At 36.4% G+C, this 18,591-nt stretch overlaps 1 protein-coding gene across 1 annotated transcript in view; it reads left to right on the top strand.

The window, feature by feature from the left end:
• The window catches only part of GNAT3 (G protein subunit alpha transducin 3), a 94,234-nt gene that overhangs the window by 26,959 nt on the left and 48,684 nt on the right, over positions 1-18,591 (top strand). The window contains exon 2 of the mRNA XM_072653200.1: positions 8,367-8,409. Within this exon, the coding sequence (XP_072509301.1) occupies positions 8,367-8,409 (43 nt within the window). The remainder of the gene's footprint in view (positions 1-8,366; positions 8,410-18,591) is intronic.

Raw genomic sequence — 18,591 nt, 5'->3', positions numbered from 1 at the left:
AATTATTTTATACAATTTAGTATATTAGGACACAAGATTTAGAGTTGAGAAAGATCTTTAAAGACCAATTAATCCAATCTCCCTATTTTTTGTGGAAGAAGAAATGGGCCAAATTAATTCTTACTTTGTAGTTGCTGAGTTATTTTTCAGTCCTGCCTGACTTCATGAACCCATTAGCAATTTTTGTGGCGACAGATACTGAAGTGGCTCACCATTTCCTTCTCCAGCTCATTTTACAGATGAGCAACTAAAGCAAACAGGGTAAATGATTAGACCAGGGTCACATGAGTGGTAAGTGTCTGAGGCCAGATTTGAACTCAAGAAGATGAGTCTTCCTAACTCCAGACCTGGTAGTCTATGCACTACAGCTTCACCTAGAGACCCTTCAGTTCTCACTATAGATGTCAAGTTTAAGTTAAACAGAGGGATTATATTTTATTTTAGAAACCATAGGAAGCCACTTGAGTTTTCTGAGTAGGGAAGTCACCTACTGAGGGCTGAAAATCATTCAGGCAGTAAGGTGTAGAATGGACCATACTGGTAAAGGCTTGAGGAAGAAGGATCAATGAAAAGACTGATGCACCAATCTAGAGGAAATATGCTGAGAATCTGAACTGAAGTGGTACTGGCGCAAGTGCAGAGTCGTGCAATAATACAAAATGTTGCAAATGATGAAATGGCAAGATCTGGCAATTGATTAAATTTAAGGATGAGGAGGGAACAATGCCAAGGTTAATAACCTGGGAGACTGGAAGGATAGTAGTCCTTTTGATAAAAACAGGGAATTTTGAAAGAAGCCAGGGTATGGGGGGAAGATAACAAAGCAGTTCAATTTTGGATCTATTGATTTTGAGTTATCTCTAGGACATCTAGTCTGAAATGTCCATGGACAATTCAATTAGTTTCTCTTCATCACAGCACCTCATAATAAAACATATTGCATTTTATAATGTACTTGCATTAACTCCTCTATGCCCCACTTTGTTTTTTGTTACCCCTGAGACCTGGCACAGTTCCTTGAAAGAATTGTGTTCATTACATTTTTGTTGAATTATCTTTTAACTTAATACTTTAATGTCTGTGATCTCACTGATAGTGAAATTATCTGCAAAGCAATCGCAACTCAAGAAAATCCTTTCACATTGTGAAAAGCTTTATAATATCTTCCTGTAAACAACAGGATCATAGATTTAGAATGGTAACCAACTTTAGAGCCAATCTAGCTTAACCCTTCCATTTTTAATAGGAGGGAACTGAGTCAGAATCATAAACTTTTCATTAATCACTTTCTATGTGCCAAATATATACGTACATGTGTGTATGTATAAATATGCATGTGTGTACATACACATACAGATATACACATAACGTGTTTCACCATATAATCATCACACCCTGTTTTTTCAGTGCAAAATTGGTTTATAACCTTTCATTCTGTAATCATCGCATGATGTAATTCTGTTTATCAAGTCACTTAAAAGGTAAACAAACCAGAAAATGTATTCACCGGGGGCAGATAGGCATGCATTTATCTTGTGAGCATTGTGATCCTCAAGTCATGAATTCTTAGCTCATACACATTGTCAGTATATTTCTGAAAGGCGAATTCCGTGGTTTGTTTAGAGGGATGCAGTACTAATGGTACTAATGGGGAGCTGCCGGGCAGGAACAGCTGCCATGAGTAAGTTATCTGATGTGATAAGACTTGCATCTTTCCAATGGCAAGATATATTCATGAGTATTCTGGGCATCCTAATCTTTCACCAAAGATAGCTTAGTAATAAATGATTTTTAAGTAATACCAGCACATTTTTTTAAAAAGCTTCATATAATGTTTGCACCACATTTTTTACAAAAAAAATCTAGCATAAAATCAGTGATGATTATGTAGTAAAATATAGTAATACACTTAAATGTATGTTTTTATGTACACACACACATACACACATATACACACACAAAATAAATACATGCTAAATTTATGGGTAGGGGTGGAGGCAATAGTTCATGGGCAGCTAGGTGGCACAGTGGATAGAGTTCGGCGTCTGAAGTCAGGAAGACTCATCTTTCTGAGTTCAAATCTGGCCTCAGATACTTACTAGCTGTGTGACCCTGGAAAAGTTACTTCACCCTGTATGCCTCAGTTTCCTCATCTGTAAAATGTGTTGGAGAAGAAAATGGCAAACCACTTCAGTATCTTAGACAAGAAAACCCTTAATAGCCTCATGAAGAGTTGGACATGCCTGAAATGATTGAACAACAGGCTGCTGAAAGGACTGGGAAAAGCATCACATAAAGGTTATCACTGAAGCAGATTTTTGAACAAAATAAAGGATTCACATAGTGTCAATCTGCTGTTTTCCTGGGTTGCCCACAATTCTGGTTCTTTTAAGACTCTGATGTCCCATTCCATGCAACCTTTAAAGAGTACAGGAAATTTTTTTTTTCTCAATTCTCCAGGGCCAAGCTTCATCATAATAACTATATAATGTTGTTTCTTTTTATTGCTTCTGTCTTTGTGTTGATGTAGTTTTTAAGTATATAATTTTTATGATTCTGCTTCCTTGATTCTACATCAGTCTTTATAAATCTTTCCATATTTCTTTGCATTCTTACTATTTCTGGGGTGTTTCTTATAGAAAAGTAATTTTCACTATATATACATACTTAAATTTATTTAGCCAGTCACCAAGCTGACAACTTTGTTTCCAGTTCTTTGCTACTATAAAAAAGGACTAACATCCGGACATATGTGAGAATTTTGTTTTCTTTTAAGAAAAATCTTGATTTTATTGATTGATATCTTTTCATTTTTTTCAACATCTGTATTATTACAATAAATCTCTCCTCCATTCAGAAGGCCATCTCTTCTGACAAAAATGGGAGGGGTGGCCAAATGGCAGAGTAAAAGCAGGGACTTCCTTGAGTTCTCCCCCAAAATTTTCCAAATACCTGTAAATATGACTCTAAACAAATTCTAGAGCTACAAAACCTACAAAATGGCAGTGAAACAAATCCCCAGGTCAAGATAGCCTGGAAAATTGACAGGTAGGGTCTTTTGCACTGGGAGTGGAGTACAAGTTGGCATGGGCCTCACCAGCACAGAAAGATCAGAGCAGGGCACTAAATCATTGGCAGCTGTGGCAGTTTCCAGACTTCTTAATTCACAAACACTAAAAAAAATCAGTGGGAAAACTGTGGAACCTGGGTGAAAGAGGAGCATGTGGTCTGGCCAGCATGGTGGGCAGTACCAGCAGCATCAGGGGCTGCTTTTATAGCTCTGGTCCTACAGACAGTGGGGGATCAAGCTGCTGATACAAAATCCCTGAAGCCTGGGATGGTATACCCACCCCCACCCTTACCCCCAGTGGAAGCAGGGAAGAGTTAGAAAGTCAAGTGGTTGGCTGGGAAGGTCAATAAACATGAGAAAAGGACTCAGAGTATAAAATCTTACTTTGGTGACAAGGAAGAACAGGGCATACAACCAAAGGATAGAAGAGTCAAAGCTCCTACATCAAGAGCATCCAAGAGGATTATGAATTGATCACAGATCATGGAGGAGCTCAAAAGGGATTTTTGAAAATCAAGTAAGAGAAGTAGAGGAAAAATTGGAAAGAGAAATGAGAACACTGCAAGAAAATAATAAAAAATGAGTCAACAGCTTGCTAAAGGAGACCCTAAAAAATACTGAAGAAAATAACACCTTAAAAAATAGACTAACTCAAATGGCAAAAGAAATCCAAAAAAATACTGAGGAGAAGAATTTTTTAAAAAGCAGGAGTGGCCAAATGGAAAAGGAGGTTCAAAAACTCACTGAAGAAAATAATTCCTTCAAAATTAGAATGGAGCAAATGGAAGCTAGTAACTTTATGAGAAATCAAGATATTATCAAACAGAACCATGAGAATGAAAAAAAAACAGAAGACAATGTGAAATATCTCATTAGAAAAACCACTGACCTGGAAAATAGATCCACGGCAGATCATTTAAAAATTATTGGACTTCCTGAAAGCCATGATCTAAAAAAGAGTTTAAACATCATCTTTCAAGAAATTATCAAGGAAAACTGTCCTGATATTCTAGAAACAGAGTGTAAAATTGAAATTGAAAGAATCCCCAGATTGCCTCTGGAAAGAGATCCCAAAAGAAAAACTCCTAGGAATATTGTAGTCAAATTCCACAGTTACCAGGTCAAGGAGTAAATAATGGAAATAAAATCAGGATAGCACAAGATTTAGCAGCTTCTGCATTAAGGTATTGAAGGGTTTGGAATATGACATCAGAGGAATTAGAATTAAAATCAATAATGACCTACCCAGTAAAACTGAGTACAATCCTTCAAGGGAAAAAATGAAAATGGAAAAATAGAGGACTTTCAAGCATTCCTGATGAAAAGACCAGAGCTGAATAGAAAACTTGACTTTCAAATACAAGAATCAAGAGAAGCATGAAAAGGTATACACTAAAGAAAAATCATTAGAGTCTTATCAAAGTTGAACTGTTTACATTCCTACACGGAAAGATGATATTTGTAAATTATGAGACCTTTCTCTGTATTAGGGTAGTTGGAGGAAATAGACAGATACATAGATATATAGAGCATATAGGGTAAGTTGAATATAAAGGGATGATATCTAAAAAATAAAATTAAGGGGTAAGAGATGGATATTTTGGGAGAGTGGGAAAGTGAGAGAGATGGAATGGGGCAAACTATCTCACATAAAAGAGGCAAGAAAAAGATTTCACAATGGAGGAGAAGAGGGGGGAGGTGAGAAGAAATGAGTAAACCTTACTCCAATTGGACTTGGTTTAAGGAGGGAATAAAATACACACTCAATTGAGTACCTTATCCTACAGGAATATAGGGAAGAAGGAGAGAAGGGGAGGGGAGAAATATAGAAGGGAGGGCAGATTGGGGGGGGCATAGTCAGAAGCAAACACTTTAGAAAAGGGACAAGGTCAAAGGAGAAAACAAAATAACTGTGAGGTGGGATAGGATGGAGGTAAATATAGTCTTTCACTATGTTATTATTATGATGGTGTCTTACATAACTACACATGCATAACCTATATTGAATTGCTTGCCTTCTTAATGTGGTGGGGGGGAAGCAGGGAGAGAATTTGGAACTCAAAGTTTTAAAAACAAATATTAAAAAATTGATTTTACATGCAACTGGGAAATAAGACATACAGGCATTGGGGTATAGAAATCTATCTTGCCTTTCAAGAAAGTAAAGGGGAGAGAGATAAAAGGGGGGATTATAAAAGGGAGGGCAGATTAGGGGAAAGGGGGTAATCAGAATCTATGCCATTTTACGGTGGGGGGAGGAGGGAGATGGGGAGAAAATTTGGAACACAAAATCTTGTGGAAATGAATGTTGAAAACTAAAAATAAATTTAAATCTTAACAAAAAAGAATACAATTCTGACAGCATTAGCACAGATAATCCCAGGGAGGAAGAAAAAGGGAAACACTTTACTGACTTCTTAAGTCACCAGACCAGGGTGAATGACATCTCACAGCACTAATAGGACTGATTAGTGAATGGGGTTGCTGAGTGATCTCTGAAAAGTCATGAAGAATAGATGGGTCATTATCCCGGGAAACATTAAGACTTTCAGGAAAGAGAGGAGGTTTTGTCAGACTATAAGACAGTGACCTTTTCTGGCAAATTTTTTATAATGTTTTATCAAGGGATTGTTAATAAACTTTTAGAAAGGGAACCAATGCTTATTATGAGACAGTATAAGTTCTTCAAGAACTGGTCACACTAGGCTAACCTAATTTCCTTTTCTGTCAGGATTAATAGACTAATCTGGGGAATGCCAGGGACATATCATACTTGAATTTTAGTGATTCATTTGACACAAGAATCTCAGGATATCCTTCCTGAAAAGACAGAGAAATGTATGGAAGATGACAGTACTATTAAGGAAACTGAGAACTTGTTAAGTGAAGGGTAGTCATTAATGGACTTATGTCCATTTAGAGACATGTTTTTCTGTAGAAGCATCCTAGAGAATATTTCTATGAATATGTGCTTTTCAACATTTGATCACCTTAGATGAAGGTATAGATAGATAGAGAGATAGATAAAGCATTTATTATTTACTGTGTTCCAGGCTCTATGTTATCACTAGGAATACAAATACAAACCAGATATCCTTTGCCCTCATGTTACTTACCTTCTAAGAGAGCAAGGAAATACATAAGGAGGGGAGTGGAGGAGAGGGAAGCACAATGGCATGGCTAAGGTTCAGGCCGAAGTCATGGGAAAGCTGGGGTCCTGAAAGATAAGGTAAAACTTCCTAAATCAGAACTGAGAGTCCCAGCCTAGGATACTGGTACAGAAGAGGAAAAGGTGATAGGATGGCATACTTAATGAATTTTCAGAAAATGGAAAGCTAATGTTTTGGACCACAACATTGGGATTCATATAAAAAAACTGACATGACAAAATGATGAGGTGAATCTAATAAAGATTTTTTTAAAAATAAGGTAATATATAGTAAAATTAACCAATACATTAAAATTATCTGAAATTAACAGCGGTCTTCTAAACTCAAAGTCTGCCATCTCTGTAAAGAAGGCAGGGAAGTAGCTTCTTATATCTATTTTGGGGGCCAAATAGTCAATATAATTTTGCAGTATTTGAGGTTTTTTTAATGGTTTTGCAGTTTTTAAACTCTACATTGTTGTCATTGGGCACGTTGTCTTCCTAGTTCTGCTAATATCACTTTGCATCATTTCACATACTCTTCCCATACTTCTCTACATTCATGATATTCATCATTTCTTATAGTATAATAATATTTCATTAAATCTGTGTACTGCCATTTGGTCAGCTATTCCACAATTAAAGGATCTCTACTTTGTAATTCTTTGCTATTGCAAAAGTGCAGCTCAGTATTTTGGTGTAAAAAGGACTTTCATTTTTTCAATGACATAGCTGGGCTCTAGCAGTTGGATCTCAAGGTCCCAAGGTATGGATACTAAAGATGGTTTCTGAGCATAATTCTAAATTATTTTACAGAACGCCTGGGTCATTTCACTATTCTACTAATAATGCATTAGTATGCCTAACTCCCTACTACCTTTCCTACTGTATTTCTACTTTATGTCATCTTTGCCAATTTATTGGATATGTGGTAAAATGTATGAGTTATCTTAACATTCCTTTCCTTTGTTACGAGTGATATGGGACAATATGTCACATGACTGTTCAAGAATTGCAATTGTTGCTTTGAAAACAGTTTCTTCTCCATTCTGTATTAACAAATGGCAAACAGAACTTCAAATAGCAAACTAGGTAGACTCACACCTTGATTTTGTATGAGAGTGAAGAACCATTTTCTACTTTACTTCTATTAATTGGTCTCCTGATATTTTGTTGGCTTTTTTAGTCATGGTGCAAGTTCTACAAGTGAATCTACAAACCAAGACATTTTCTACAAGTGAATTTTGGGTTCCTTTCCAATGTTACAATGGATATTTTGGAGCCTACCTTCTTGCAATCTCTCTCCAACACTTTACTATCCAGAATTACTTAATTGCAAAGGCAAACAGAAATTTCATCACAGTCATCACAAGAACATTTCCTCATACATAAACAGATATAGACAATGAAATTAAACTTAGAGCTTGGGATAGGCTGTGGGATAAAATCAAGAAGACAAATAAAGTTTCTCTCTTATTTTTTCAGGGAATTAATTTTTCTTTCAGGGTAGATTTGAATCACACTTGAATTTTTTGGTCCACTCATTCTAAAGCATCTGGAATAAGAATTTTGATTACTCATTAATTTTGTATTTGAAGAAGTAACATGCTTTTTTCAGTGGTAATTGTCTTGGACTTCTGGTCAAGGAGGTGAGGGGTGTGCATGCGTGTGCATGTGTGTGTGCGTGCGTGCGTGCGTGCGTGCGTGTGTGTGTGTGTGTGTGTGTAGAGTTCCAGGCCTAGAGTCAGGAAGACCTGAGTTCATATCTAGACTCAGACGTACTTAGTAGTTGTGTGACCCTTAATGCTATTTCCTTCAGTTTCCTTATTTGTATAATTCGAGAAGGAAACGGAAAACCACTCCAATATCTTTGCCAAGAAAATCACAAATGAGGTAACAGAGAGGTCAGAAACGACTAAAACAACTGAACAGTAGAGAACAGAAGAAGGGCAAATTCCTTTCCCAAATATCCAGGAGAGCAAATACCAGGAAATTTTTCAAACTTGTAGAAGTGAATCTTCTTCATTAATAATAGAACATGTTTATTAAATTATGAAAAACATATTTTTTTTCTTTTAGCTCTTTTAATACTTACAGGCATCTATATTTCCAAATTGTTAACTATGAGTGGTCTGGTCTTCTTTTCAGGTGCTGGCGAATCTGGAAAAAGCACAATTGTTAAACAGATGAAGTAAGTACCTCTCTCTCTTAGAGAAGCCTGTGCACATCTTTGATTGCTGGTCAAGATAAAGAGCTAGAGAAAAAATAATGACTAAACTAGAACTTCATTTTTTTGTTGCTTCATACTGTTTTGGCCTGTAGCAGAAACTTTTATAGTTCCTTTACAAATATGCTGATCCACAAATGTAATGGATAAGTAATCATTCTTAAAAAAAAAAAAAAAAAGGAAGCCAATAGATGCAAATGGAATGTTATCTGGGTACAGAGCCTGATGGTTCAGGTGAGGAGATATGCACATTTGTAATGAGGTATTATAATAATATTATTATTTTATATTACTTGCAGGGCTACAAAACATTTTAACATTTGTTATCTCACTTCATCTCCAAATAACCCTGTGAAGCAGGTAGCCTGGGAGGTGTTCACTAACTTTTCCTTGATCAAAGCTAATCAATGTCCAAAGCAGGATTTGCACTCAGTTCTCCCTACATCCAGGTAGTACACCTCCTGAACCACCCATCTGTCTCTGATTCATCCTGATCTCAATTAATTTCCAGCAGGAGAATGTATTTTATAATACTAAGATAATAGCTTTAATACCATAAGGAACTTTAAGATTATCTAATGCAATATATTAATTTTTTAGATAAGGAATCTGAGGCCAAGAAAAGTTAAGCAATAGAACCAAGCCCAGGTCCCAGGGTATCAAATTCAAATCTCTTTTCAGTATATCATAGTACTGCCTCTCCTACATTATAAATGTAGTTTAGGAGAGTTACACAACAAAGTAGAGAGTATTTCATTGCAGAGTTTGGGGATTTAGGGTGTAGCATGTTGTATATGCTGTTAGACTGGTTGTACAGGTTAATTTTACTTTCTTTCCCCCTTTGCTACTAGGAAGAGGTGTGTAGTAGTATATAGTGATAATGATAATAGTAAATAATGCATCTAGCGTTCATATAGCTCTTAAAGGTTTGAAAAGCATTCTACCATTATTATCTCACTTGACACTCACAGATCAGATAGATGGTAGGTATAACCCCAGGTACCTGGGGTGGGAGGTATAACTACTATCTCCATTTTATAGATGAGGAAACTGAAGCCAAAAGAGGTTAAATGACTTGTCTAAGGTCACATAGTGTATAAGTATATAATGCTGAATTTTGAACTCAGGTATTCCTGACTCTAGATATAGCCTCCATCCAATGGATCACATGGGAAAATGACTATTACGTAAAAATGATGGAAATTCTTTTTTTTTTTTTAAGATTTAGTTCATAGAAGGAAAATAACTACATTTTCAACACAAGGCAATCAGGGAAAAGATGCCACCTCTGTAAGTCTTTAAAGTATGAGTAGGAACTCAACAGGCCAAACCAGAGATGGGGGACATACCAGTCTGTAGCAGCAAACACCCAGACACATTCAGGATGGTCTGCTAGTACAGGTTCTTAGATCTGTTTTTCTAAAAGTAAAACAACTTTTGAGGAGTTTCCTTAACAGCTACCCAAAGTCTCATCTGGCACATGAACCTTCTTCCAAACCCCCAAAGCAAAACCAGAGCTCAGGGTATATGTGTGTTTGTCCTTTGTTGCAGAAGAAGACCATGCCATCAGAGAAATGATGACATGACTTGCACTTGACTTTTTTTGTTTTTTTGAGTGAGGGAGGGCTGTACAGGTTACCAGCCTCACTTCTCCTCCAGAGCCATCTGAATCCAGGGACCAGATATTCATCAGGATGACTGGAGGTGACCCAGGATGAGGCAGTTGGGGTTAAGTGACTTGCCCAAGGTCATACAGCTAGTGAATATCAAGTATCAGAGGTGAGATTTGAACTCAGGTCCTCTTGACTCCTGCACTGTTGCTCTATCCACTGCACCACCTAGCTGCCACTCTGGACCCAGTGCTTCATTAGAAATTAGTAAAAGGTGTGGGCCTTTCTACAAAGCAAGCCTTCTCTAATTAAATTTGCCTTAATGGGCCCCACCTAAGGCCTATTAGTGGGTGGGGAAGAAGTTTCATGAACATAAATCTCATTAACATTACTCAGGTGTAGGGAGTCTATTATGCAAAGAGGTGAAAATGGAAAAAAAAAACATTATAAATTTTTGGGTTTTGTTTGTTTTGTTCTTGTGTTGGAGAGACAAGTGCAAAGAGTTGTCTGATTTGACTGGAGAGCAAAGAATAAGCAGTTGAGTAAAAAACAGATGATAAAAGGTAGGGAGGGACCAAGTAGCAAGTATTTACCTTTACTTCTTATGTAACAGAGAGAGCCACTAAAGATTTTTTGACAATTGTGGTGGCATAACCTGATCTGCGTATTTGGAAACATATTCTTGCAGCAGAACAATGGATTACAGTAGGGAGAGAAGAAGAGATAGCATCTTTCAAAAGGCTTTAATAGTCAGATGCGTGTGTAGTAATCAGGACACATGTGAGGCTGGTAAGTGTTTAGAAAGGAGGGAAGCAGTTTCAAAGATATTACAGAGATGACCAGGACAGGTTTCAAGAGAGAGGTAAATGAAAGTTTAGAACTGAGATGAAGTCAATTTCTTAAAATTAAGAAAGGTTCTCCTTTCTTTGTGTTTAGAAATAAACCCTCACTTTTGATTACTTTGTTCAGTCAGTGAATCTACAAATATTTAGGAATACCTACTGCTTATAAAGTATTACCCTACATTTTACGGAGCATAAAAGAAGATGCCAAACAATTTTGAGACTTGAAGATGCTTACTATTTAATTTAGGCGACCGTGTGTGTGTGTGTGTGTGTGTGTGTGTGTATGTGTGTGTGTGTGTGTGTGTGTGTATGTATACGTATATACACACATATGTGTATGTATGCATATATATACAATTAAAATACAAAAATATACATAAACATTTAACTAACAATGCAAAACAGCTCAAAGGAAACTTGGGTTTGGAATCAAAAAATAAGACTCTCACTTATTAGCAGTGTGGAAAGTCGGTTAATCTTTCTAAACCTTAGTTTCTTTATATGTAAAATGGGGATAAAAATATACTATTTTCACTGTGGAATTATTATAAAAGAAAAGCGTTATGTAAGCCATAATGTCTTGGGGTGATTCAATTGAACAGATATTGACTATGGACAAAGCACATTGATTGACGCTAAAAGAACAAAGGTTCCTGTACTTGCTGTCAAGAATCTTCCCTTATATATGATAAAACCCAAGTATACAAATAAGAATGACAAAAAAGACAGTAAAACAAAGGCAAAAGTCTAGGCAAAGTGTTAGGAGAAATTTGACAAAGGAGGGATCATTTCCAGCTTTGGAAGTCAGGGAAGATATCAGGTAATGGTAACTGATTTGGACCTTGATGAAAGAGAAGGGGTTTTTGATGAGTAGAGAGGAAGGCCCTCATGGCAGGGGGCATGAACAAAAGCACTTGGATAGGTAGGAGAGAGTAGCCAAAAAATAAAGAGAGAATACCTTGTCTGGCTGAGACAGAGCAATCATGAAAGGGAGTGATTAAAAATTCAGCCATCTGCCATTATTGTTATTATAATGTTATTATTCTGGTACTCATAGAGTGCTATGTAAGTGTCAGTTATTATCATCATCATATTATTGTGTATGACAAAAGAGTGGGACCAAATAAGCTCATTATAAGCAATGAGGAGGAAAAATAAACTAGGAGCTTTGGTGGCCAAAGAATAACTCTTGGCAGATATGTTGCCAGAATACAATCTTGAAGGATGAATGTTATATCAACGGATAGGGAAGCCTGCTGGATAGAGAGATCATGTGAGTTAATCTACTATTTTAGATATTTATTTTTCAGCTATATTCAATTATTGATCATTAACATGATTAATATGGCTGTCAATGCAAGTCAGATTTTGTAATGGTATCAAATATCAAACTAACTGATCTTGATCTGATGGTTTTCATTGGATAACTGCAACTTCAATCTTACAGGAAACTCACAACTGCTGTCTGATTTATGGTATGCTCATAATTACAAGGGAGCAGGCAGGGGTTTAATTTCTACTTGTAATATGTATAAATGCTCATGGAAATACACTGTACTATCTTTGCCCAAATACACTTAAAATCATTGCACCTTTGTGTTGCAAAGCAACCTTTTTTGCTGCAGCTTAATTTGGTTCAGATTGGTTCAGAAATGACACAGAGTCTCAAGTTTGATATATATACTACATTATAATATTTATTAAGGAAACACTAATAATAATAAAGGTCTTAATCAGTAAGTAAACAATAATATAGGTCTCAATCAATAAATCCCAATACTTATTTAACGATCAGAAATCCCAAGTTATGTCACAATCAGTAAGTCTCAACAGGTATCCAATATTACCATAATTGATCAGCACCGATGGGGGAATTATCTACATCTGGATCACTCATCTGGGGAGTCCTGGGTCAGCTTCCATAGTTCCAACTGGAAGGTCCCAGTCTACACGTCTGTAGTACAGTCCTGAAGATGGCTCAGGACTATCCGCCTTTAGTAGTTCTAAGTAAGAAGGGATTTTGCCAATTAAATGTGTGATTGATGGAAAAGGAGTCGTTCTCAAAACATCTTGGAGAGCATTTCAGTTTAGGAATGTCTGATTCCAAGATTCCCATAGCAGACATCATGAACAGCCCTTCAGCTTCTAGCTAGGAATAAGATTAGTTAGAGTCAGATTGCAGGCATATTGAGTGAGGTCAGAATGTCCTAATGAATTCATGCATCGTAACCTCCCTACTGGCACAGCATTTGGATATGAGTTTGTTGTTGTTATGTTATAGGTTTACTATATGTCTCAGGGCACTGACTTCTACGAAGTCCAGAAATACTGTGGTTGTAATTTTATTATTATCAATTTAAAACACATTACTCTGATAAATCTTTTAAACTGGTCATTAGTTTCCCACATTCCAATAAATGTTACTGTAAATCTGTCCCATCTTTACAGAATATCATTTTAATATCAATGCTGCTTTTATAGAATGAAAGTGAAATTAGGAATTGACGGTTTTAATTTTGTCTGTTGCCTGGACAGTGCCTCTGCAAATTTCTGCAAGCTAAATCATGCTTTGAATATATTAGCTTTCTTTAATGAATTGCTTTCATAGGATTATGAGAACTTTAGGGGTCAAAGGAAGGTCTTCTCATCCAACCCCCCTCACTTTGCACACAAGGAAACTGGAGTAAAGAAAAGTTAAATCACTTAGTCCAAGGTCTTATAGGTAGTAAATGACATAGGTAAGCCATGTGACTACAAATCCATTACACTTTCCAGTGAACCACGCTGCTCTTCCCTTTAAATACAGGCCACACATCATGATAAAAAACATCACCATAACATCCACTTTGCTATAGCACTCTATGTCTATGTGATCTATTGCAGAGTGGTATAAAAGCTGAAGTATCCTAGGATGCCTTTTGCTGCATCACCCCTGTGCCCCTGGAGAAAATTCCAGGGTCTTAGCTGAATATGAAGCATTTGCAACATGCTATCAATGACAATGAGTGACAGTAGCCTATCATCTCAACAAGTTTTGAATTAGAGCAACACCCAAAATATCTCAGTTTTTTAAAAGCTAGGTTGATCTTTTCTAGAGTCTGTCTAGGGGTATTTCAGTAGGTTTCAGCAATTTGTCTTGGAAACAAAAAGTAACAAAGTACTCAGGACAACCTCTTAAAATCAATATCACATTACACTACATTTCTATGACCAGAGACTAGTCCTTCTTTGTTCCTTAAATGACTTCTCTCTTCTATATAACTTTTGCTCTGTGATCAATGCATAAAGAGTATCAATTATGACGAACTACAGACTAGTATTAGGAGGCAAATTTGACTTTGTGGACACCCTATGACTTGATGAGATGCTACTCATGACTAAAACATATTCTCATGACAGGAATATGACTCCAGAAAGGCATATTTTATTTTAAAGAAAAAAAAAGAAACAAAGATGATAGATTAAGAACCAGTCAGTAAATAAACCTTTACTAAGCATCATGTGTCTGTCAGGCACTGAGGATACAATAGAAAAGTAAAGCATTATTTTCTCCTCAAAAAGCATAAATTGTATCAGTAATATATGCATGTGTGTATGTATATTATGCACATGTGTATATATATGCATATGTATATATATGTGTGTGTATGCACAAGCATAGATATGATATGTGAATTTATGCACGTCTATAAGTATAGATTAAATGAATGCGAAATAAATTCACAGTAATTTAGGTGGGGGGAAAGAATGAAAGAATTAGTAGTTAAAGGGGAGAGATCAAGAAAGGCCTCATAAAGAAGGTGAATGAGCTCAGTCTTAAAATAAACTGTGCATTATAAGAAGTAGAAGTGAGGAAAAACATTCCAGGCATCAGAGATAGATGATACAAAGACATTATGACAGATGGGAGATAGAACGTTGCATGTGAAGAATATGTAGGTCAACTTGGCAGGACCAAAGGATAGTAATGTGGAATAAGGCCAAAAAGGTAGACTGGGGTCAGATTGTGAAGAGCTTTAACTGACAAAGAGTGAAGCTGATTTTTGATCCTAGGAATTACAGGGATCCACTGGAGTTTATTGAGTCAAGAAGTACCTTAGTTAGATCTACTCTTTAAAACACCACTTTGGCTTCTGTGTAAGGATGAATTAGAGTGGAGAGAGATTAGAGGCATAGAGAACCATCAGGAGTCTATTGCAATAGTTCTGATATAAGGGTACGAGAGTTACGCTTGTGTGAGTAGAGAGAAAAGTGCAAGTATCATTGCACATTGAAAAGATATACTTACCTGAGGAAATTTAGGAACCAGAATGGGGAGCTACAATATTTGAGTGTGTCTGGATGTGGACAGAAAAAAACCAATCTTATCATTCGGAATCTATTACAGACAATCTGGGGCGGAGGTGAAGGAGTAAATTCAGAAAGAGTTTGGGAAACAGGCCACAAGAAAGGCCAAGTGGTATGATGGAATAGTGAGTAGGAAATTCACTTATCTAGACTTCTGCTGGAGCTCTCTCTTCCAAAAGCAGAACAGCTAAGACTTTTCTTGATTTGCTCTAATGGTAAATTTAACATTCAAAAGACAGAAAAAGTCATGAGGGGGGCAATTATTCTGGTCATGATCCTTACCAATAAGAAGGTTGGTGGGATGAAAATTTCTTTGGAGAAAGATCACTACAAATTTAGAGTTTGTAGGAAAGCTGGTTATCATCTCATACATATCAAACAGTTCAAAGAAGGAAAAATTACATACTGTGGATGAAAATTCTACAGAAATTCCCAAGGAATTAAATTCTGAAGCGTGTAAAGGGGGAATATGGGAGATTCCTAAAGAGATGGATGTGGATGCACAGGGAACTCATACATGACAAAGGACTTTACAAAGACATGAAAGCATGTAAAAATAGTATCTAGTATCAAGTTTAAAATGAACTGCAAATGTCAAGCAAAGTTCAGGACAAACAAAAGCTGGGTAATGAGGGGGAATTAAAGAAGAGATAGGACTACTGCTACAATAGGTATCTGAGGTGGAATACTAATCATAGATGGGGCAACTACATGACTCAGTGGATAGAGCAATAGACCTGGGGTCATAATGACCCGAGTTCAAAACTGGGCTCAGACACTTAGTAGCTGTGTGATCTTGGACAAATCACTAAATATTGTTTGCCTCAGTTTCCTCATCTGTAATATGAACTGGAGAAGGAAAGGGAAAGCCATTTCATTATCTTTGCCAAGAAAACCCCAAATGGAGTCATGAAGGGTTGGACACAACTAAAACGACTGAACAAAACAAAAAATAACAATAGATACCAGGAAGAAAGTAGAACCACAAAATTTGGCAAGAGGATTCTAGATAAATTTAAAAGGGACTTCAGAATCATCTGGCACAGTCATCTAATTGTATAGATGAGTAAACTGAGAACATTAACTGATTTGATCATTTTTTTTTTATTATTATCTCTAACAAGGAAAATGGCAGAGAACTATGAAGGGTAGAGGAAAAATGACTGGTAGGGACCTGAATCTTATTGTAAATAAAAAGATAGTAAAAGATAACCTTGAGCCCCAGACTTGGAGTCAGAAACACTCATCATTCTGAGGTCAAATCTGGCCCCACAAACTTACTAGCTATGTGATTCCTGGCAAATCACTTAACGCTGTTTGCCTCATTTCCTCATATGTAAAACGAGCTGGAGAAGGAAATGGCAAAACACTCCAGTATCCTTGCCAAGAAAACCCCAGATGGGGTCAGGAAGTGTTGGGCAAGACTGAAAGGACTGAGCAACAACAACGAAAGACAACGTAGCTCTCTTTGGTGACTTAAAGTCACCAGGCTCAGGTGAGTAACATGCCAGGTTACCAAATGACAGGGCAAAGGTGATTTACCAAGTGTTTGTCGGTGATACTTGAAAAATCATGAAGAAAAGAAGACTAGAGTAAATGTGGCCCTGATTTTTAGAGTAACAGAATAAAGTATGAAAATGTAAGTCAGTGACCTGAAGTTTGATTCCTGGAAAAATTCTACAGTTCAGTACCGAATGAATGGTTATAACCATACTGAAAGGGAATAAGTAACTAGAAAGGGGCAACACGGCACTATCAAAAACAGTTCAGGCCCAGGGGACTTCATTTCCTTTACTTTTGACAAGGTTACTAGATGAATGAACCAGAACAATTGGGTCAACATAGTATCCTTAGATTTTAACAAAGGATCATATGATATTCTTGGGGGCAAGAGAGAGAGTTTTGAACTAGATGATCAATAATACAAAAATGGTTGACTGCTAAGAGTTCTAGAATAATCATTAATGTTTGCATGTCAGCTTAGAATGAGACTGCAAATGAAATACACTAGATACCTGTGCTTGACACTGGGCTATTTAGCATTTTTATCAGTGATCTGGCAGTGACATAGATGGCATGCTTATTTAATTTCCAGATAACACAACCCTAGGAGATGTTGTTAATGCCTTGGATCTTAGATTCAATGATTAAAAACAAAAAAAGGACAAAAAAACTGAAATTAAATCTATTAATTTAGAATTTAGCATGAATTTAACTTATTTATATCTATATTAACTTATTTATATCTATAACCTGCTAATGTGTCTGTGAAATGTATATTGATAATTATGAATATTATATCATTTGTTTCCCATGACAACCCTGGAAGGTCATACTATTATCCCATTTTATAGCTGAGGAAATTGAAACAGAGATTAAATGATTTACTTCAAGCTTAATATGAATCAACAATTCAACATAGAAGCCTAAAACCCTAATGTGGTCTTCATTATAAAGCCATAATATCCTAAAAAAAGAAAATGGTCAGACTATATCTGGCACATGATTCAGATATTGTCACTGCATTTTAAGAAGGGGTCTAATATGTTGGAAATCATCTAGTGACTAAGGCAGTGAGGGCCTTAAGATCATGGATTATGAGAAATGGATGAAGGAACTCAGAATGTTTAGCATAAAGTGGGGGCAATATGATAGTGATCTCGTATGGAAAGATAGCCTAAAGAAGGAATACAGTTGTTCCATTTGGCCCTAGATGGCAGAACAAAAACCAGTGGGTAGAAAGATTTAGGATCCTTATAAGGAAAAACTTCTCCAAAATAAAAGTTACCTGAAAATGAAATAGGCTTGAATTCTTCCCCCATCTACAGATCCAAAAGGAAATTTCATCCTGGCTCCTGTTAAGTTGTATATGATATGGATATGTATGCATGTTTGTATGCATGTACGTATGTGTATCTATATGTATGTCTCTGTACACACACACATATTCCATTTGGAGTTTTCTTGGAATACAATATGAGGTGTTGGCCTATACCTCATTTCTGCCAGTAACTTTCAAGATTTCACAGCAATTTTTATTCAATTTTAAGCCCTTTCTACAATTGGGGTCTTTAGTCAATGTGGGAATTCATTTTGTTTGACTATGCTTATTACTTATGAGGGTTTTTTTTTTCATTTTTTACAATTGGTAGAGGTAGGTGGGAGAGAGAAAGTAATTGCTTCCTAATTGAAAGAAATAACTTTAAAAAGAGGACAAAGTACATAAATGGGTTTTTTCAGGAGAAATTGAATTCACCCTCAGGCTAATTAATTATTCTTGGGAATGCTGTCCAGGTATGGTTTAGGCTATACAATCTCTGACTCTCAGCTTTGAGATGCTATAA

This window comes from Notamacropus eugenii, chromosome 3 (assembly GCF_028372415.1).
Source record: "Notamacropus eugenii isolate mMacEug1 chromosome 3, mMacEug1.pri_v2, whole genome shotgun sequence".
NCBI classification, from domain to species: Eukaryota; Metazoa; Chordata; class Mammalia; order Diprotodontia; family Macropodidae; genus Notamacropus; species Notamacropus eugenii.
The sequence above is the reverse complement of the archived record's forward strand: the minus strand, read 5'-3'. Positions and strand labels throughout refer to the sequence as shown.